Here is a 21,891-nt window from a genome sequence, read left to right on the forward strand (position 1 = left end):
ATTAGTGATTATTAAAGAGAAAATATTTTACAGTTCTCCAGTTACTTGCAGTAATGGAACTTTTTTTCTTAGAAATAGGGATTGATACACAATGAGGAGGAAGGATTTGATGGCATAATCTCTGGGAGATCTAATTGCAGTGGGAAAATTGTACAATACTGCACAGACCTGAATTAACATCACGTAATTGACAGGGGGATGCATAGAGTACTAATAATAAGTAACATTAAAACAGATGCGCACTATTGACTTATTCGATTTGTTATCATAATCTCTTTAGTAGACAGTAGTAAGAGATACTAGTCTTAGATTTCCACAGCATTGCTGGTGCAGCATAATTCTCTAAATGCTATGTATTAAAATTTTGAGTCTTAAGTAAAACTGCTTAAATTTGCAATGTTTTGTAATTCAAAACATTAAAATAGATACAATGTGAATCTGGTGGTTTTAAGGTTGGTTGATGGTTACCACTCCTATATTAAATAAATAAATACCCTTGCAAAAAGGTATCATAAAGAATTATATAAAAGATCTGCCATCTTAAAAGTGCCATATCTAGAGTTAGAGTTAGGCTTTGGGTGTAAGCTTTGGGCTGTGATGATTGTACAAAACAAAACTCAACTCTAATCTTAACCCTGGACAGACACAGATGTCAAGTGGTATAAACATCCAACCAGTCTATGGCTGAAAACTAAATGTACTTTCATGAACAAATGTCACCAATCTATGCGGTACATCGTTTTTATATCTAAGACACACCAATATCAGTGGTCAATAATCAATAGTAACTTTATTGTCCCCAATGGGAAATTGATTTGCAGTATCAAACAACACATACACAAGAAAAAAAACATTTTAAATAGTTAATATTTTACATGGGGATAAGCAAAAACAAAGAGGAGCTAAAACGTGGTCATGCTGTTATCATAGTTTCTATATCTCTTAAATTACTTTTACCCAACCCCTTGTTTCTCCTACAACCCTATTCCCATTCCACGTGCAGATAAAAAGCAGGTCAAAGATAAAGTCACGTTTTCTGTTTGTAATCTGGTGAGTGTGATAAATGTATATTCCATTTCCAATGCTTTATTTAACTCATAAAAGTCCTGAATAACAAACTGGCAATAAGGAAAAAGGTTAAAGTTTATTCCATCATCATAAGATTATATGATGTTTTTCATCACTTTATTTCTAATAATTAACCCAGACCCTTTTATAAATAGGTTCTTTACACCGTGGTCATCAGTGAAACACACAAATCGGAGAAATACCATCTAACCTGGAAAATGGAGAGATTAACAGTAATTATTCTTATTTGTTTACTTGCTGGTTTATCTGAATGTGAGGAAACGGGTGATCAGAATGAAATCAATCAGAACCTGATCACTGAGCTCTCATATGAAGATACTAAGGCCGAGAACAATAACGACGTGTCAGCTGACCCAGGGTCTGAAACAACAGCCCCTCGGACAGTAAGCAAAACAACTGACCATCTATGTGAACCCAACATCTATATGGTGCTGAAGGAACTGGGGGCTCTAGAAGAACGACAGAAAGCCACTGTGAGGGCTCTTGAAGAAACAAACAGAAAGCTGGAAGCCAGTGAGAAGAAGGTGGCTGCACTTAACAGCACACTGACTGAGCTCAGGACAGTGTATGAAGGTAATATTTGGTAAAAATTAACTGAATGAATGAATAAAAGTGATGAACTTTGCAGTCATTGTGCCATGTAACTTTTCATGAAGTCTATTTTACAAAATAGTCTTTTATTACTCATTTTTGATGATTGTTGTTACAAAAGCATTTTAGTTATAATACTAAATTTAATTTATTGCAGGCGAAAAATTAAGCATTAGGGAGGTTCACATGTTTGGTGCCTACAGACAGATTTCTTCTATTTTAGCTTCTCTTCATTTGATGTCTGTAAAACCCAGAATCAAATTTGAAATCCTTCTCTCACAAGGAACTCACGGCACAATATTGTCCGAACAGAGTACTTAGTCTCAGGCTGCAGACTAACTTATGGTTCTGAGTTTGTGAGTAGAATGGGAGGCAGCGCGTTCAGCTCTCAGGCCTGTCTCTTATTCAACCAGCTTCTGATTTGTGTTTCAGGTGTCAGGTACAGTACACTGTCTACTTCTCTCTTCTAGATTAGGTTTAATACTTTCCTTTTTTATAAAGCTTAGTGCTCAGGCTGCTGGAGGATCTCCAATTCTTTTCCACTCCCCTTGTTTAATTCCCCACATGTTTATATGCCCTAACGCATTAAACTTTTTCTTCTCTTTTTGTCTCATCTCTCTCTGATATTATTGAATTCATACTTAGTTGAGGTGAAAGGTGACTGTTTTCTGCTGAATAAATACTGGCTAAATACTAAAGCTCAGAATTAATCGAACCAAGGCTCAAACCAGATCTGGTGAAATACAGATGTTATTATTATTCTAGTAAAGTTTCAGTTCTTGTGAGCTTCACTGCTGTTGTACTAACAACAAAAAGAAAAGGTGTCACTGTGTGTTTAAACAATTCTAGCTCTATAACATTTAAGAATGGTGGCAACATTATAGTATAATAATAAAAATATTAAATAATTTGAAAACTGATTATTCTTGTTATTGTTACTTTTATTTATTTATTCATTTGGAGGAAACAAGCTAAAATATATTTTCTGGTGTTTTTAGGACAACGTCAGGTTGCATTTTCTGCTGCTTTACCCACAGAAGCCACTATTGGGCCAGCAAATTTTCTTTACCCTCTGGTGTACAGACATGTTCTGTACAACGTCGGAGGACACTACAGTCCAGTAACAGGTTAGAAACCAGTGTGGCTGTGTGTGTGTGTGTGTGTGTGTGCACGCACGTGCCTTCCCCCTGTTCTGCTGCTGAGAATTTTATAATCTCTAAAAAGTATTTCTGTTCAGTTTGTTCTATTCAGCAGGAGCATTATTGGATTAATTGCTGTTACTTTCTGGTTGTTTTTCGATGCAGGGTATTTTACAGCACCAGTTCAAGGAGTCTATTATTTCACCTTTTCTTCTTTCTGGTGGGGAGGAAACACTGGAACCAGTGGTGGCAGTCTGTACCACAATGGAAACTCGATTGTATCATGGTATGGTCACAGTCGGGCTCATCCCATCAGTGGCTCAAACAGTGCAGTCTTAATGCTACAAGTTGGAGACAAGGTCAATGTTCGTCTTTGGGATAACCGACAGATCAGTGATAATGGAAATAAGTACTGCACATTCACTGGATTTTTGCTTTTTCCAATGTGAAGTGGCATCAGACAAAAATGTGACGTGTCATTTTTTGTACACTTTATTTTCTCTTCTGAAAATGTTGTATTTGTTTTTTTTGTGTGGTTGACAAAGATGTACTCCATCTAATAAAGATGTTTTAATAACCATGATAATATTAAACTCCTCCCCCCCAAGTCTTATAAATACAGTATTTTTTTATGTTCTTAATCCTTACCTATTTCTAAGTAATTATGTAATTATTGTGGGAATTGAAAAAAATAATAATTGTCTATGCTATGGTATCTATGCGAATTAAAACTTAGTATTTTATTTAAAATAAACGGTTCTATTGAAGAACATTTGTAATAAAAAAAAGAACAAAAGAAGAGGGAGTCATTTTTCATATCACAAGAACTACGTACTGTAGAAACTTAATGGCTGCTGGGAGCAAATGAGGCAAAGTTATGACTCACAACCGTTCTTAAAAATCTCTCAAATACGCAGTTAGCTGAGATGAAATCTTATTCACTTTAAATAACTACTACATCTGTATTACCGGGATACATTGCTTAATACAAAATCTAAATAACGAGATCTAACATTGACTCAGAGTAGAAACATTTACACTATAGTACATTTCTTTGACCCCACAATGTTGATGCATGACTTCCTCCAGTCCTTCTCACTTGAAGGTAATGAGGTATTCTGGGTAGGCCTGGTCATCATGGAAGATCACAAACATGCTGGGCTGCTGCTGGTTGTCCACCAGACTGTCGTAGCAGTCAGTGGGATCTGAGCCTCGAGGAGGAGGTGAAATCATGCTGCTCTTACCGACCGTGTAACGGCCAGTCAGGACACGAACAACATACATCCTCTTTAAGCCTGATTTGTCAGCTGGGGAAAATCCGTTAGCTGAATATGCTGCATTGACAGCAAAGTAAACTCCTTTTCCATACTTTGCAGCTGTAATGAAATCACACAAAAAACCCAACAAAAATTAGGATACATTTTAGGAGCATGTCCTTTCTTGCTGAGGGATTTAAATGACATATTATAAAAGATGCCTTACCATGTTTTCCTGCGTGACCCCTGTCAAATCGGTCCCGTTCAATGCATTGGCATGACTCTGCTGTCGTGCCATGGTAGAGAGTCTTCTCACCTAGCTCTGCTTGTCCATTCTTGGCAAATATACGCTGCTTACACACACTGTAGGCGTTCCACAGGTAGAGGTTTTGCACACGCTCAATCTGAGGTCAGAAAACAAATTAGTCAACTGCCTCATGTTTTATGTTAAAATATCTTAGCAAGCATGATTTCTTGTAAGAATACTCACTTTGCAAATGTTGAATTTGGCTGTTTTCAGGAAACCCTGGGCTATTTCCCGGTATTCCTGTGAGGTAGGCTGCAGTTCTACCTTCATGAACAATTCTTCCTGCATAGGATCCCATTTAACTGGCATCTCCAATGCTAAAGTAAAAACCAAACAAATGAACCATATGGTTAAGGCAAGATACTTTCCTGAAATAAGTAGTGAGGCAAAGTTTCTACATCACAAAAGGGAATGGTCTTAACACAGGTGACTATGGTTAAAACAAAACAAAACAAAACAAAAAAAGAGAACCTAGAAAATGTGACAAACCTCCAGACTCAATCCTTTTTAGCTTGTATGTCATTCCTGTCACCCCATTTGTGGCTTCTTGTGTCTTCAGGTTTACAGTCACTCTTGAGCCATCTGGTGCATCTATGTCAAGAAAGATTTTGTCCCGCGTATGAGCATACTCCAACATGTAGTTGTCACGCAGACTCACCTCCTGCCAGGCTCCATTTATGCCCTTCAAAGACCACTGCACATTTAGAGCTGTTATTGCTTCTTCTTTATCTTGAAAGTCTTTAAAAAGTGCTTCTTGGGTTGCTCTGCCTATGAGTTCAGTGACACTCAAAACGTCCTCTTTTAGGCCTTCCAGCACATAGACGTCTTTTCCTGACCCCGTCTGAGCTCTTGCTTCTGGTCTGACCGTATTTCCAGCGTTCTGTTGATGTTTCTTGTGCTCCAGGCTTATTCCAAAGACTCTGATTTTTGCCTGCACAGCCTCGAGCTCCATGGGCTCAAGCGCTGAAAATTCCTGCACGTCTACTTCCCTCTTTATCAGGTGCTTCTGCAGGATCCTCTCCAGCTCACTTTGGATGGTCTTGGTGATGTATGGATCACAGCTTATTACACGTATCATAGCTTGCTGAGGTTTAGAGGAGGCAAAGGTTTTTTCTTGTGGTCCCATTGAAGAGAAGAAATTTGATTGTTTCTTTTGCCACTTCTTGAGCTTTTGTTTGGCTTTTTCTAGAAAATGAAAAAAAAGCAGCAAATAAATGGGCAGTGGAAAATACCCAGTGAGTATCAGCTTCTGCTCTAGGGTCACTATTACTCATTTTGTGACTGCAGTTCAGGATCAAATAAGGTAGATAGACTGCTGTGAAGTTGCTTTAAATTTTCAATATTCCTAAAGCACAGGTTACTAATGCTAATGCTTTCTTTTGCTAATGTGTGCAAGCTAGCAGGCTACAATATTGCTGTTTAATACCAGAAACATCTATGGATTGTGGAAACTTTGTCTACAGTCCTGTCTACAAGGTTTCATCACCACCAGCTTAAATCTCTGAACTGGGCCTTCATTCCTGTCATGGTGGCTTCTTTTGGCGAATTTGTTGACAAAACGTGAGAATTGCTGTGTGGTAGCTGTAGAGCTATTTCAAGATATCAGTGGGTGAAATTCTAGTATTTCTTATCCTGGTACTTAACATTAATTACTTCATAAGCATACTTATTACTTAACCTCTGAGCTAAATATGGTCATTCTTGGCTCTTAAACCCAACATGGACAGTGCCAAAACACTAACATTGAGGCTGAGTCTGGAACCCAGTCAGTACTGTCAAAGTAACTAAGTCCAACTTTTATATATAACCTATGACATTAGCTCGCTATGAATCAAAGGAATGTTACTTGAGTTATTCTCACATCTGAAAAAAAATTGCATTTAAACTTGAATACTTATTACATGAATTTCTTTAGAAAGTTTCTGAGATGTACTAGATTCATGAAAACTGCTGACAGCTGTAATTGTCAGTTAATTTTTGTAACTGGCAATTGTCAAAGATTTCTAATGCTCATTGAATAGTTTTTAATTTTTCATTGGAGTCCTGGTTTAACAAAGAAATCTTCATTAATGTTCAAGGGGAGTGCAGAAGGAAACTTTCCAAAATTTTAAATTACAACAAACCTCTCAGACTGATGCGGCAAGGAGTTATTTGTCCAAAGCGATTCTCCAGCTCTTTTCTGCAAACACAAAGCGGGTGATTTAAACGATGAAATATGATTGGGAAAACAATGCTTATGGTATAATGTACTCTCATGTTGTGAAGATGTTTTATTTCAAACCTGAAAGCCTGGAAGACTGGTTGTTCCATGATGACAATGCGAATGAGTGAGAGAGAACTTGGTTTCATCTTTGCAATAGCTGCAGCTATCCCATCCAGCATGGCTTTACAAGCTTTATCATAGGACATACCCCCCACTCCTGATAGGATATAAGACAGTTATTGAGAAAGTAATGTGCATTGTACAATGTTACAATAATTGATTATATGCTCTACATTTTTTCAGTGGGCACTAATTTGCTGCTAATAAGATGCAGAAATAAACACTTCCACTTGCAGACTCATATACATATATCAGCATACACACAGGTATGGAGTACTAACCCGTATTGATGGCTGGGAAGGACACAGAGTTGTAGCCTTTGTTCTCACAGTGCACCAGTATCTTTTTGCAGTACTTGCGAATCAACTGAGGATCGCATTTAAAGCCAACGTGGATGATTTCCTTGCATCCCAGCATTCCAGGCCCTGTGGTGACCATCCACTCTGATGGAATTCCTTCCCAAAGAAAGAAAGAAAGAAAAAAGAAAGATTAATCAATCAAAAACACAAATCTATAAAGATGTTCAGTGTTTAGTGTTATTCCTAAGACTTACTTTGAGCTAACTCTGCTTGGACTGATGGCCCTGCTGCTGTCACAATGGCTTTGGAGACACCTGCAGACACGGTTAGGTATAAACCTAGAGTCATTTTCAGTTTAAGCAAAATATAAACAAAACTCTTGTGGTCCTGTTTTCACATTTTTTGTTCAGTAATAAATACAACATTTAGATTATACCAGAAGAGTGAGAGAAGTCAGTCGTATTGACAATGACATCGGTGCCCCCATTTAAGATGTCTCCACGGAGCATCTGAACCTTGACCGCACCCAACATGGCTGTGACCTCATGATCAGACAGAGAGACATGGCGGTAAAAGGACTCTAAATAAGAAAGAGTCATGGTTAAATATGATACAGTAAATAGTCACAATTTTCACAAATTGTTATAAAGCAATAAACAACTTTCTGCCTCCAGATAAAATATTGTAAAAAACTAAAAAATAATAAAAATATCTATTTATACATAAGTGTGTTACACTTATGTGGTGTTTTCCTGCCTCTTTGGAATCAGATAATTAATGTGGTCTTAAGGATGAATTCATTTAATTTCTAAAGAAGAAATTTACGCATGTTTTTAATTATTTTAAAATTCAAAATGAAAACCTCCCAACCTTGATCTGGGTTAATATCATTTGTGAATCCTCTGAGATGCAGATTTCCCTGCACAGACTGGAAGGCCTGCAGATAAAAACAAAGTGATGCTCTTCCAGTAGTCAGTTGTATTTCTTCTTGGTAGTGAAAGGTTGTCCACTGACCAACACATTTAGTAGCTAAACATTTTTATTTTTATTTTTTAAGCAAAGGACTGTAATTAAATGGCCTTTACCTTGCTTGAATCTTTGTCACTGGGATGAATCACAACACGCACCAGGAAAGGTGGACTGTTGATTCTGTTCTTTTCAAATTCACCAACCTCCTCCAGAAGAACCCTGGATGCCACGCTGTGAGGAAATTGTAGGACAGCACCCGTCCCGAGCACAGGAAAGGCAACTGAACTAAAACCTCTGATCTGACAGGATGCCAGAATTTTTCTGATTCCCTGTCTCAGCACCTGGAAGATTAATTTATCATTAGGGTTGTAAATCTGAGTCACAAAAACCTATAACAGCACACAGAATTCCCTCTTAATTCACCTGGACTGCTGTTCCATTTTGATTGTTGTCCCAGGAAATTAGGTTGAGGAAGACCACTGCTTTGCATTGCAGAGGAGGTAAGTTCTCCACCAACACTATTTCACCAGGCAGTGTCACACCTCCTGCTTCCTGATGAAACTTTGCAATCATCTGAGGCCCAATCACTTTTAACAGCCCACTTCCAACACGAGAAGAAACGGGATCATGGGCAACCATAGGAGATACGAGGACATCAACCTTAAATCAAAAGCAAATTTTATTCAGTTTTAAAGATCTTGATCATCATGTCAATTAATTTAAAAATCTAATAAATCAGCCAATAACTTCTTCCTTTCATACACGAAACAAATACAAATTTCCATGACATTGGTTAATGTGTAGTTATTTGTGAGCCCTTAATAAAATAATATGAAAATGCAGTTACTAATAATCTTGCTTTATTCTGCCTCACAACTCTACGTGGATCAGCTGGTTATATTTGTGATGCTCCACAAACATTTAGGCAACAGGGACATTACTGAGCGCCTTCTGTGGCTCAACTTTGCAACATTAATACTTGTAATGTGGTGCAACCCTGTTTCTCTCATCTCTTGTTTACTTTTCAAATTTTCATGTCATATTTTTAGTCTTTATTAATACTGAGACCAGCATTTTAGCAAATGGCTAATATTAGCTGATATATGTAGGTGTAAATAAACCCCTAGTACTACTGCAGAACTGTATATTCAACCTTTATATAGAAATATTCAATTGTGCTCACTAGTATTTTACCTGTTGGTTCTCTAGTGTTCCCTGAACGATCTCCACTTGGACGCAGCACCCAGTAGAGCCAGCAGTGGCTTGTCCCGCTGTATTTGGGCCAGATGCATTTGGCTGGAGTTCGGTACTTGTCCCTCGAAGAATTCTGTCACACGCATCCCGCATGGCCCTCACCACCTCTTCTTTCTTATCTATTAGGATGATTTTGCTCAGACTTCGACCTCCCTGACTGCCAAACTCTTTAACAGCAGTTGCAATAGCCTCAGCGCACACAGTAAGTGGAACACAGAACAAACCCGAGCTGATACAGGGCATGGCTATGGATGTAAACTTCTTCATTTCTGCTAAATTCAGAGCAGAGCTGACAGTCTTTTCCAGTAGCATTCTCTCTTTGCCACCACATTTTCCATTAACAGGCCCAACTGCATGCAGCAGTTTCTTGCATTTCAGGTTTCCACCGGTGGTTATTGCCACATCACCTGTAGGGATTTTTCCAATTTGCTTCACCATGGCTCTGCACTCTATCTGCACCTGAGGGCCACCTGCTTTACTCAGTGCTGCAGCCACACCACCACCATGTTCCAGATCTTCATTAGCAGCATTCACCAGAGCATCAGCCCATTGTGTGGTGATGTCACCCTGACAGACCAACACCTGGAGCCCATCGCAAAGGTTGTATTTGGTAACTCCTGAATTTTTTCTACTAACATGATTCTGTTCTTCAAGCTGTATGAGACACTTGTAGGATTGACCAACACTTACGAGAGTATTTCGTCCAGCGAGACCTTCAAAAAACCTTACTGCCCCAGGCATGCTAATGCTGACTCTGTCCCTAACAAGGGACTGAAGAAGTGGACCCAGCTTATTCCTAAACTCAGTCACTTTTCCAGATGGGCCTTCCAGTAGCACCACTGGTCTAGAGGAAGATGTTAAAGGACGTAAGGTAACCTCTGAAGAGTCACACTTAAACAGCTGCAACAGGTCTGGTAAGAGTTCTAGCAACTCTGGGAAAGGGAGAGCGACATGTCCTTCTACACTTGCCTGGTCCAAAATAAACTGTGTGACAATGTCGCTCAGCTCTTCAACCTCTTTGCTGTGGCCCACTAAGTACACAATGCTGTCTGAGGTAAACACAACTTGAGCCCTACACTGCCCTTGATTCATCTTATTTGTCTTGGAATTAAGTTTTTCCCGAAGCTCCAGTGGCACAATGGAGCAGTTCGGAACTTCAAACCTGACATCCTTGAATTTTTCTTGCAGGTTTTTTTCCGCATCATCAAGTTTACCAGCTGACAGTGCAAAGAAAAGTAGCTCTGTGTCTCTTAACTCTATTTCCACCTTGTCACCGACACCTAAAAAATCACCTAGCACCCTTGGCCCTCCATACACCTTTCTGAGGAAGCTGAAAAAATGTGGGCTCTTGTCAGAAACTGTGCGGTCTAACACCAATTTCTCCTTATCGGATACTAGCTGTCCAGCCTTAAGAATCTCCTCCACAGTACCTGCCAAAGTCAGCTGACCTTCGTCACCCTGTGTGGCTTTCACCTCTGGAAAATGTTCTCCCAAACTTTGCTCAATCTCTCTCCAGAGGAGACGGAGTTTGGCCTCACCCAGTCGACGAATACTGTTTTGCTTCTCACTCTCACCTGATGCTGATCCAAGTTTACCTCTTATGCCCTTGACTTCCAATAACTTGGCGTTCACCTTAGACTGTCTCCCAACCACCACTGTCAACCCAAGCTCGCTGTACACCTTCACCTCATCTGTTGTCTTTGGAGAGTTCAAGGACTGGAGCAAAGCTTTGACATTGCGAGCATCCACCTCATAGTGGGACAGGTAGCCATCAAAAACCTTGTCTACCTCAGCTTTCCAGTTAACATCTGCAGCACATGGTTGATCTCTTCTGACTAAAACCTTATCTGGGAAAAGCTGAGCACTGCAGCCCACAGAGAAAAGCTCTGTCTCCAGTTCTTTTCCAGCCTTTGGACATTCACTTAAGTAACGGAGGAGATAGCTATCAATAGTTGGTTCGTATTCTTCACCACTGAGTGTCAGGCTTGATGCAGGAGATGACTGATTCTGCAGAAAGATATGCCAAATAATGGTTGTTAATAATAAAAAGATATATTTCCACATTTTACCTTCATTAAGAGTTTTAATTTGTTTAAGTCTTAAAGATTAATATTATTTGAGGTTTATAAGACTGGAAAAATACACTTAACTATCTTCTGTTCTTTCACAATGGTTGTTGGGGTGATATGTAATTCCAATCCATTACAATAGTGTCACTTTATGTTTCTTTTATGTTTTATTTTCAGAGTTTATTGAGCTTTTTTTTCTAGCAACTCTGCTGTTTACCCCTTGTGGAATCTCATTCCTTTGTGTGTATATATATATGTGTATATATATTTATGTGGTCTTTGTTTCTGTGACTCTGTCGTCATAAGTCATCTTTTCACACTTGCTTCTGAGTGTCTTTGCGCCATTCTTGCAATAAGATAAATAACATGCTAATGTTGCTTATCTATGCTTAACCTCTGCATCATTTTGTTTTTACTCATTTGGCAAGTTTTATACAGCTGGGTTGTCTTTTTTAATCAACAAACAAACTTTTTCAGTGTCTAACCAACAAAAAGAGTTGATCACTTTCTTTTTTCCTTTGTTTTCAGTTATATAGTGTTGCATTTACAGAGCAATAACACATTACAGAGCTGACCTGTGAAGAGCTTACATCCAGTTTGGGGCTAACTGGCTGGCCTGGAGACGAGGAGGATGTGGGAGAAGAGATGGGAGGTCCTGGGCTGTCTCTCAAAGTCAGAACCAGAGTACAATCTGGAAAGTTGAACTCATGCCGAGATTTTTGCAGGACTCTTTGTTGAGCTGAAACAGAAAAGAAGACATTGTCTTTAAAGCCCAGCTTTTATTTATTTATTTTTTACCGCTACATTTTGATTGCATATGAAATGTGTGTTAACATGAGATACCCAGTCAGCGGCATGCTAACAGACTCACTCTTTCCGCTACAGGTGAATCTATGTGTATAAATGTGATTAGCACAGACAGGTGGTGACATTTGCTTTTGTTACTGCACATAAACCTTTCAGGTTCAAGGATTTTCACTTGACTTGAGTACAGTAAAGAGCAGGGTGCCACTGCATGCCTCTATTTCACTACCTTTATAACAGGAATGATATTTCATATACACAATGGAGAAAACATGATGCTTCAAAATAAATTTAGTTATTCTGCAGTGTAGAGCTAAAAAACAAGAAGTTTCAGCTTCTCAGTCATGAGGGTTTCAAGGATCTGCTTTTGGACCCCCGGCATCAGCATCAGTTGGATAAGTCTCCAGATCACGTGGTGTGCCGTTTCCTTACTTTCCCCTGGACTGGGCTAAAAACACCACAGCACTTTACAGGAAGGGCCAGAGTCGTCTCTATTTTTTGAGGCGACTGAGGTCCTTCAACATCTGCCAGAAAATGCTGAGGATTTTCTATGAGTCTGTTGTGGCCAGTGTGATCCTCTATGCTGTTGCATGCTGGGGGAGCAGGCTGAGGGTCGCAGATGCCAACAGACTTAATAAACTAATCCGTAAGGCCAGCAATGTTGTAACACCTCCCACCCACTCCATGACATGCTGGTCAGTCACAGGAGCACGTTCAGTGAGAGACTGAGATTACCGAAAAGCATCACTGAACGACACAGGAAATCATTCCTGCCTGTGGCCATTTCCCTGTACAACGCATCCACTTAACACACTGTTTACTGCTACAACTACACATGTTTCTTTTCCAACTATTTATTTATGAGTGACTTATGTATGTATGTATGTATGTATATATATGTATATATTGTACTATTCTTAGTTAGCGTATTGTCTGTCTTGTCTTGTCTTAATGTTGGTTTATAATGGAGCACTGTAACAAAAAATAATTTCCCCCAGGGATCAATAAAGTATTCTGATTCTGAAGCTTGTCACGTGGTTGTTGTAGGGCCCGTACCACATCTGCTTTACTTTTAATTAGAATGCCAGCTCGTTTGTTTGGTTGTTTTTCAGTAGGCTAATGTTCTTTCTTGGAGTTTTAGTTGTAATTATTCTAATATCTTTACGCAGAGTTTTGGATGTTTTTTCTTTCAATATAACAAGCGACGATTACGTCTTACTGGTTTGTGACACTTGCCCTAAACAAAAAGAGTGAAAGTGAAACTATGCTCTCTTGTTTTTCTAAATGGCCACAGTGACGCAGTGACAGATACTTTAAAAAATGTACTTTAAAAAATAAATACACAGTAAAAATATTCTGTCGTATTCAAACTGTTCACATTCATTAAAACATACAAAAAATGATGGACAATAATCGATTAATATAAACTGTTTTCATGCTTACTTTCGCTTTCCATACTTTCATTTTCATGCCATCAAAAATAGTTTTCACATTAAGAGATCAAAAAAGACTCTTATTCAAATCAGTTCACTTGACTTACCATCTCGCTCCTTAAACGCGACGCTGTAAACTTTGTCGTTCACGTCCGTCACCGAGCCGCACTCACCGCCGCCCGATTTGCGACGAATATGGAAATAGTTTTCTATCCTCTTCCTTTGCTCTGCGCTCAGTTTGGAACACTCGAAGAAAACGGGATACCTGTAAATGTCCCCCATAATGTGAACTGGAAAGACTAAACAAACTCACACCTGGAGCGAAAGCTTCCAGCAGTCAGAGGCTCAACAGCCCAGCTCATACTGTCAAAGCTTCTTAGACGTCACCAGCCGTGAACGGCATCGTTTCCTCCTTCCTCACTGGAGAACTGTATTATTTAAAGAAATTAAATCCAACAATAGCCTCAAATATCGCTCTGGGAAATACTGAAATAAAGGGTAATTACTCTATTAAGTATGTAGTATGAGGAAAACTTTCCTCCACTTTTGTGCTTCAGCATACGATGTTTTGTCTTTCTTTCTTTCTTTTTTACACAGATGAAGTTCCGTTTCTGACCAAATTTATAAAAGAAAATTGCATTTAGTGTTTTTGCTAAACTGTGACGTCTTTATTATTCTCTCTCTCTCTCATAAAACTAAAGACATGGCAAACAAAAAGTTTTTTAAAACTTTTTTTTTAACTATTATTTTTCTGTCCTGATCAAACTCAGGCTCTGCAGTGAGTTAAAGCCTTAAGGAAGCCTTCATCTTCACAGCCATTGTGAAAGAGGTGAGGTACTGAGTTAACACAGAGAGACAAAAAAAAATGCCTGTAGATCTGATCTGCTAACCTATCAGAATCAGGAGAAACAGACTTCCCTGCTTGCTTGCTCATCTGAGTGACTGTCATAATTTAGTGTGCTCTGAGTCAAACACAATAATTCTCACCGGTTACCTTTATTTGAATAAATATAGGATGCTTACTGTAAAGCCTGAATAAATAATAGGTTGTGGTGCGATAACTCAAGGGTTGTGCAGTAAATGACTTTGGTAATGTAAAATTTTAGGGAAAGTGGCTGCATTGGTTAACTGTTCAAAAATTTAAAACAAAACAAAGTTTTTTCCTGAGGACTTTTGTTGACAACCCAAAAATGTATATCTGTGAAGCAACGGTGGAAACATCTCTTTATCATATTAAGGATGGTGTTCTTTTAGGTTGAGAGATGCACAAAATGTAGAGTCTGACACAGAAGAAATATAATAATCCTGAAGTGCTATCAGGTGTTCAGAGATGTGTTCACAGTTGTGTGGGAGAGGTGAGTGACAATGGAAAAAGAATACACTTCAAATGTCCTTTGATGTCCTTTGTTAAACTATCAGACCGGTGAAAATATATTTCTTTCTAATAACCTCTATGACAATCCATCTTCTTCTGTTTATGATTGGAAAAACAGAGGAAGATGGATGGATGAGAAGCATAAATTGAGAATCCACAGGCAGACTTAATAAAAACAAAACACATCATGGCAAATGTAATCCAAGAAACAGGCTAGAAGCACACAAGGGAAGTCACTGCAGAGAGCAAATGTTACTGGTGCCATGGGGATATCTGGGCCTTCATCAAGTGGCACACAGGTTAGGGAGCACTGTGTAGCCAATTTGACCAAAATTGTGGATTATTACATCGTCACATACCCGTAACTTAGATTAATAAGAAAAACAACTCAAGCTCTTGACTGTGTTACAGGATACATTGGTTAATTTTTTGAAACAATGAATAACTTCAAGGTGTCCCAGGGATTTAGTGTCTGTGAACTGAAAACACACTAGGATTTTAACATAAAATCCACATTATTTGGAGAGCAAGCAAGCAGACTCAGTGAAGAGAAAGCTCTGCAACAGTGGGTTCAGGAAGCAGTGCCACAGGAGGCTGACTGCACTTCACTCATTCCCTCATTATTCAACATATTTACTTTAGAATCACATTAAATTAACATCATTCCACGTTAAAACATTTGCAAATGAAATAAAACAAATTAACATAAAATTACCTACCCCTAACTTAGAGAATTAAAAAATAACTGCTGAATTCATTGGTCGTAACCCAAAATGCACACTTAACACTCACACTCAGCTTTCCCATAACATTTGCAATCAATATATGATTATTCCTGAACATGACATTGTTGACAGGCTGCCTCTAGTGCTGTGCTCATCAAACCACATGAGAACACAGACTATTCTCTTAACTCATATACTTAATACTGTCTGGTGAGCACTGCAACAAACTCTACAACACATTTTCAAAGTTGCAGATTACTTATAAAGCTAAAATGCACTCAACATTCTGATGTTGGTCTCCAGTTTAGCATGTCCATATTGGTTTGGGGCAGTATCAGTCACAAGGCAGGGAACGCATGCAAGCATTAGTTTGCTCTAGCTCTCCAGAGCTGAATGTCATGGCTCTGGGTCTTTGACACACTGTTTTGTTTTTGGACTTTTGAATCTTTTTAGTTTGGGATTTATGATGGCATTTCTTTGTATTTCTACAGTATCTTGTATTATTTCTTGGTCATTCCTAGTTTAGTCAACAATGTTTCTCATTTTGTTTCTTTTCATGCCCAGGCTGTCTTGGTCATATCTTGGTATGTCCTCCCTACCGGCCCCTGAACGCAGTCAGTTTTTGTTTCCATGTTAGTTTCCCTTTCTGTTCATGTGTCAGTTTGTATTACGTATTATGTTTGTATTTTGTACTCCCCAGATAACAGGGAACCATCTTTTAGTGGAAACTTACTGAAACACTGTTGTTTAGACTAGAATCGGGTGACCAGTAATAAAATTGTCAAGTGTCCGTCAATATTTTGAGGTCCGCTGCAACGTATCATGCAGGACGCATCTCCCCTCTAGAAGTAATTGTGTAAGAGAGTAAAGTGTGAAATAGTCTACTGAGCAGTGTGTTGTCTCCCATCAGATGCCTCTAAGGAATCAAAAGAATTCAGTGAAGTGTTGATATTTAACAATTTGCGGCTTGTCCAGGATTAGCAAGACAGATTGGGTGGTTTGGAGTTCGACCAGCGACCCGGGTCATCTTAAAAAGCTAAGCACCACCTTTAATCTAAAATGTGCATATTGGAGCTTATCTAAACTGTCTGTTCGCTAAGTTGTTCGAGTACTCAGGTCAATTTGCTGCAGTAGACAAAGAGGCGGTGTGTGATCCGTCCCAGTGCGTTAGAGCAACTAAATTGGGGATGTATTAAGTAAATAAGCCGAGTAAACTAATTGGCTGTTGTGGATAGCGACTGAAAAGAGTAAGCAGAATTAACCTAGGGTGTGGTTGCCCCAATCGCTCGCGGACGCAAGGGTGAGCCGTGTGGGACAGGACTATGGTGACACATTGATATTTAACACTATTCATGTGTTTATGTTATTTTTCCATTGAGTTATTTTCCATCCTGCTTCCTTTAACCTTCCTTTGTTTTGTCCTGTGTGTCTCTAACAAACAGCCATTTGTGTTTGTTTTATTTTCTGTGTCAAGTTAGTGTGTTTTAGTCCAATGTCCTCCTGCTTTCTGATTTATTTTGGTAATCTTTGTACTGTGCACTCAGTGTTCATTTTCACTTTCCACAGACTTGTTTCCCTGATGAGTTTCAGCTGTGTTCCCCGGTGTTTCCTATTTTCCTAATTACCCCTCTATGTATATATTGTCTATGTTTCTCTCTGTCGTTTGTCAGTGTCTGTTCATGTACTTCACCTGTGTCCTCTTGTGTCAATGTTGTCTAGTTTTGGTAGTTTCTCTTTTTATTTTGTAATTTTCCTTGGTTTTGTACTTTTGACACAAGCCTCAATAAACAGCTCACCTTTTGTTAAATGCACCCTACCTTCACCCATCTTGCACGAGCACATTTGTATATATGTAAACATGCTGTGCTTGATCTCTGTATCGTGGTACTTCCTCTGTATCTTGGCTCTGGTACCGGTTCCTTGTTGTCCATATGTTCCTCTGACTCTGTATCCTCCATCTTCTGTTGCAGGTTCCTTCTGTATTTACAGAGATGATGATGAAACTGAAGACTAACACTTTTGCTGGTTCATGAGGTGGTTACACTGCACTTTCCTGCCTCACTTCTGCTGCTTCTGTTGCTTCGCTCACTGGCTGAAACTTGTGAGCTACAGCTCTTGGATTACTGTGTGATCTTTGCTGAGGCCTGTAGTGTTTCACATCACTGCCTTTAATGGACCTTTATTTTTGAAATACCCAGCACCAAAAAAAGTCTGTTTTTTGGCAAGCATCTCATAGAATAGCTAGTCAGCACAGTAGCATCTTATGACCAGCAGGAAATGAAGCGATGCTAAGGAGAGGAGGGAGGAAAAAAGGATGACTTTACCCCCAACAGTTTGGATTTGAGCAATGCTGTCAATCAGTTTGCTAAAGCACAATGTCTGAAAGTTGACGTTCTGAAGGGTGGATAGTTCATGTTTTATGACAACTTGTGATTATGCACACATGCTGCAATATATGTGTGTAATATATGTAGAAGCTGGTCCTTTGGAAATGAGTGAATGAAGAATTCTATAATAACTGTCGCTGTTTGGTGCAATAACCCCATCCAGTCAGTTAATCTATAAATGACTGGTTGCTTCTTTTGTTTCAGACATCACAGCTGTTATGTTACTTTAGATAAATGCGTCCATTCTTCCGATCTGACTGTGGTTCTTGTGCATGGTGCTGATCATAGCTAGAAATATGCGAGCTATTATTTTTGCAGTTACACCGTCTTCAGGTCTGGTAAAATTCAAACTCCTGATGTGTACCTGTTTTACTAAAGGCTAATTTTTTTTAAAAAAAATTTAGAACTTCTTAGTGTTCTGGGCATTTAGTATAAATCTCTAAACTGACAATCAACATTTTCACCAGCAAATCAACACTGTTTACAGAGTCAGCAAGTAGATTCAGTGAAGCTACAGCTTTAGTGCCCAATTATCTTATGATGAATATCCAGAGGTGGAAAGAGTACTAAAATATTTTACTCAAGTACAAGTAAAATTACCTAGTAGCTCATTTAAAAATTACTCAGAGTAAAAGTTACATAGTTACTTTTTTGTCAGCAGGAGGACAGCCTCTTCTGAGTAGTGCAAAACAGACAATGGGATAAATCTCAAAGTAGTTGTTTTTTAATTAAAAGAAAATCTTTACAAATTAAAGTGCAGTGGCGGTTAAACTGCAAGTCTATACATCAAAATGGATAATGGTCACCAAACCAACCACCCAAACTGTCAAAACCATTTAATTCTTTTACATGTGAATGTGTTCTAAACTGTCAAATAAGAGAACAAGTACTGAATTGAGCTGTACGGCAGCTGCTATAAAAATGTGTTCTAATTTTTTAAACTTGGCCCTGCTCTGTTAATTTTGAGGAGCAATTCAATTCAATTCAATTCAATAAAACTTTATTAATCCTGAAGGTTGACCCCGAAGGAAATTGGGTTAAGGCTGCCGACCTTTGCCAGAGCCATCTTACCCTCCGACCATACATACATTACACAAACATTGCATGGGGAAGACAGGTCAGAGAGATATAACGATGGAAAATGCACAACATGAGGAAAGATAAGGAGAAAAAAATAACTCCCCCCAGACTGAGCTCCAACAGGGAGATTTAATTTGAGAACAGAGAAAAAACACCTCTGCACATAGCACATGTTATTCTTTTGCCTGCAGTGTGAACATATGTGGGTCAAGTAAGAAAGTAGCCACTTCTGTCTTCTGTCTAATTTAACAAATTTTTTTTAAATAAATTATTATTATTAACAAACAGGAAAAGTAAACACATTTTCTTTTGGCAATTTACCAATCAAGTAAAAAAAAATTTAAGTTGCGTGGACAACAACGTGCCCAATAACAGCTTATGTCTTAACTTAATGTGATTAACTTGAGCACAGCCTTTTTTGCTAAAATAAAAGTACAAGTTTCATTTAACTTACCTCTACATGCTTGCGCAGGTTTGATGTGGAATTTCTAAAAGCTGCTAACTCGGTCTCTCTGGGCAAACACAGCTTGCACTGCATAATAAAGCTGTTGCCTTTCTTGCACTTGAAGCCAAAATGGTCCCTTAAATACGGCCAGGGGTTCACATCGGTTTCTTCGAGTTCAGGGTCAGCAGAATTCGATGGGGTTTCTTTTTTCGCTGGATCCGTACCACCGATGTCAGACTCCATCTTTATCGTGACCCAACGCTAATTTGTTCTACTACCCATCATTCCCTGCAGTATTTCCGAAGCGCAATGTTGGGTTTTTTTTTGTTTGTTTGTTCTTTTAATTTACTCAGTAACGGGTGTGATTGAAAATGTAGTGAAGTACAATATTTTTTAAAAAATATACTTAAGTAAAAGTAAAATTACCGACTTGAAAAATGACTTTAAAAAGTACAAATACACAAAAAAACTACTCAATTACAGTAACACAAGTAAATGTAATTCGTTATTTTCCACCTTTGTGAATATCTAAATACACTGCATTTAAATACTTGCTAGCCTGCTTGATCATTTTCATTTAGATTTTTAGGCTGTCTTTAAATTCAGTCCTCTGTAGGTTCCTATTTCTTGAACAATATACATCTTGTCTTCCAGATTAGATTAAAATTGTTCTGCTTTTTCAACATAAATGTACAAATGACTGTTCAAATGCAATATGATGAATCTTCTCAGTGATGCCAGTGGTGCTCCATTTGGAGAAACTGAGAAAAATCTTTGTACAAACTTACCACCATAATGGAGCAAAGATTTTGTCTTGTTACAAGCATCAAAAGTCAATTTTGCTAATCTCTTTAAAATAGTCATACCACATATCTTGTTGCTTTGTTCTAATCAGTTCATTAATTTCTCTCAAAGAGAAATTACTCTCATTTGACCACCTTCAGGTGTCTTTGAACAGGCTGATCCACACACTCATCAGCGAGTCCTTAGATCAGGTCCGCAAATTCTTTGCCTGACTGGTTGAGTCAGTGTGAAGATATCTGCAGCAGTTCTGACTAGAGATGGACCAATCCGATATTACGTATCTGTATCAGTCCGATACTGACCTAAATTACTGGATCGGATATCGGAGAGAAATAAAAAATGTAATCCGATCCATTAAATATCAAAAAAGCTTGTGTAGCGAGTTGATGGGAACAGCTGTTTCAAGTCCAAACGTGTCTTAAAAACCTTAGCGAGCCCTCCTCCACAACCAGAAACTCTCTGAACATTAAAAAAGGTACAGCCAGCTGGTAATAGGTCATTAAAGCGCTTAACTCACTCTGTTTATGTGAACTTGGCCATTTGCCTTTGCTGTTGTGTGTGCGGATGATTATCAGCTTTATTTAGCTTTTAGCTACCTGGATACTTCTCTCTGTCAATCATCACTTGACTGTCTCAGTGACGTTAAACTGTGGATGGCAAATAACTGTTTAAATTTTAATGATAATAAAACGGAAGAAATTTTATTTAGCCCGCATTGCTCTATTGTTTCTCCATTTGCTGACATTGGTGTTTTGACCTCCCATCTGAAAAGTTCAATCGTAAATCTTGGTGTGAATTTTGATTCTGCACTTACCTTTGATGGTCATGTAAATGGGGTGGATAAATCGTCTTTTTATCACCTCAGACACCTATCGAAGGTCAAATCTTTACTTTCCAAACGTAATTTGGAAACTGTTATTCATGCCTTTATTACCTCACGTTTGGACTATTGCAATTCCCTTTTAATTGGGGTTGGGTTAGGCACCCTGTCATGCTTGCAATTAATGCAAAATGCGGCAGCACTTTTTTTAACTCGTAGAAGGAAATTTGACCGTATCACTCCGGTTCTGGCTTCACTACATTGGCTTCCTATTGTTTTTAGGATCCATTTTAAAGTCCTTTATTGGTTTTAAAATTTTTAAATGGTTTGGCCCCTGTTTATTTATCTGATTTGTTGAAGCCTCATGTTCCTACTCACTCTCTCCGTTTAGCTGATCAATTGCTGTTGTCAGTCCCTAAGTCGCGGCTGAAACTCAGAGGAGATCGAGCTTTCTCAATTGCAGCTCCGATGCTTTGGAACAACCTTCCCTTTCATATCAGACAAGTGTCTTCAGTGCAGCTCTCTAAGTCCGGATTGAAAACCCGTTTTATTCCCTGGCTTTTAACTCCCTCCTATTATTTTATACTATGTTTTGCTTTTCTTTGTTTTTGTGTTGTTCAGCACTTTGGTCTGTCTGGTGCTATATAATAAACGATGATGATGATGATGATGATGATGATGATGAAACTGACATTATCTGTGTGGAGTTTCTAAAAAAGAAC

The 21,891-nt window shown here is 38.6% G+C and overlaps 2 protein-coding genes across 3 annotated transcripts; one reads left to right on the forward strand and one right to left on the reverse strand.

The window, feature by feature from the left end:
- Nucleotides 1-801: 801 nt before the first annotated feature.
- On the reverse strand, nucleotides 802-13,912 carry LOC147335307 (protein mono-ADP-ribosyltransferase PARP14-like). Of its 2 annotated transcripts, none has more exons than XM_086277929.1 (15): nucleotides 13,641-13,912; nucleotides 11,887-12,035; nucleotides 9,168-11,234; nucleotides 8,397-8,633; nucleotides 8,090-8,314; nucleotides 7,875-7,941; nucleotides 7,441-7,584; nucleotides 7,259-7,318; nucleotides 6,987-7,160; nucleotides 6,664-6,802; nucleotides 6,506-6,561; nucleotides 4,872-5,567; nucleotides 4,566-4,699; nucleotides 4,302-4,479; nucleotides 802-4,195 (listed from the first exon to the last, which is right to left on the reverse strand). In XM_086277929.1, the coding sequence occupies exons 1-15, from the start codon at nucleotides 13,813-13,815 to the stop codon at nucleotides 3,915-3,917; spliced, it is 4,782 nt and encodes a 1,593-aa protein (XP_086134055.1). In that variant the 5' UTR covers nucleotides 13,816-13,912; the 3' UTR covers nucleotides 802-3,914. The 2 variants fall into 2 exon arrangements, with proteins under 2 accessions (XP_086134055.1, XP_086134046.1); XM_086277920.1 differs by having other exon boundaries at nucleotides 11,872-12,035.
- On the forward strand, nucleotides 1,287-3,268 carry LOC147335308 (cerebellin-2-like). Its single transcript, XM_086277942.1, has 3 exons — nucleotides 1,287-1,662; nucleotides 2,679-2,807; nucleotides 2,985-3,268. The coding sequence occupies exons 1-3, from the start codon at nucleotides 1,287-1,289 to the stop codon at nucleotides 3,266-3,268; spliced, it is 789 nt and encodes a 262-aa protein (XP_086134068.1).
- Nucleotides 13,913-21,891: the final 7,979 nt, after the last annotated feature.

This window comes from Aulonocara sp. 'chitande type north' Nkhata Bay, linkage group LG3 (genome assembly GCF_057382095.1).
Source record: "Aulonocara sp. 'chitande type north' Nkhata Bay isolate Kocher_YH1m ecotype deep benthic linkage group LG3, A_spYH_male_GT1.1, whole genome shotgun sequence".
NCBI lineage: Eukaryota > Metazoa > Chordata > Actinopteri > Cichliformes > Cichlidae > Aulonocara > Aulonocara sp. 'chitande type north' Nkhata Bay.

What these genes read in the sequence shown, in the direction of transcription:
- LOC147335308 (XM_086277942.1), top strand. Translation starts at nt 1,287, where the DNA reads ATGGAGAGATTAACAGTAATTATTCTTATTTGTTTACTTGCTGGTTTA. An exon ending in GCTCAGGACAGTGTATGAAG is followed by an intron (nt 1,663 to 2,678) that starts GTAATATTTGGT and finishes TGGTGTTTTTAG; the next exon opens with GACAACGTCAGGTTGCATTT. An exon ending in ACACTACAGTCCAGTAACAG is followed by an intron (nt 2,808 to 2,984) that starts GTTAGAAACCAG and finishes TTTTCGATGCAG; the next exon opens with GGTATTTTACAGCACCAGTT.
- LOC147335307 (XM_086277920.1), bottom strand. Translation starts at nt 13,815, where the DNA reads ATGGGGGACATTTACAGGTATCCCGTTTTCTTCGAGTGTTCCAAACTG. An exon ending in TGACTTCTCTCACTCTTCTG is followed by an intron (nt 7,319 to 7,440) that starts GTATAATCTAAA and finishes CCGTGTCTGCAG; the next exon opens with GTGTCTCCAAAGCCATTGTG. An exon ending in AAAAAGGATTGAGTCTGGAG is followed by an intron (nt 4,700 to 4,871) that starts GTTTGTCACATT and finishes TTTTTACTTTAG; the next exon opens with CATTGGAGATGCCAGTTAAA.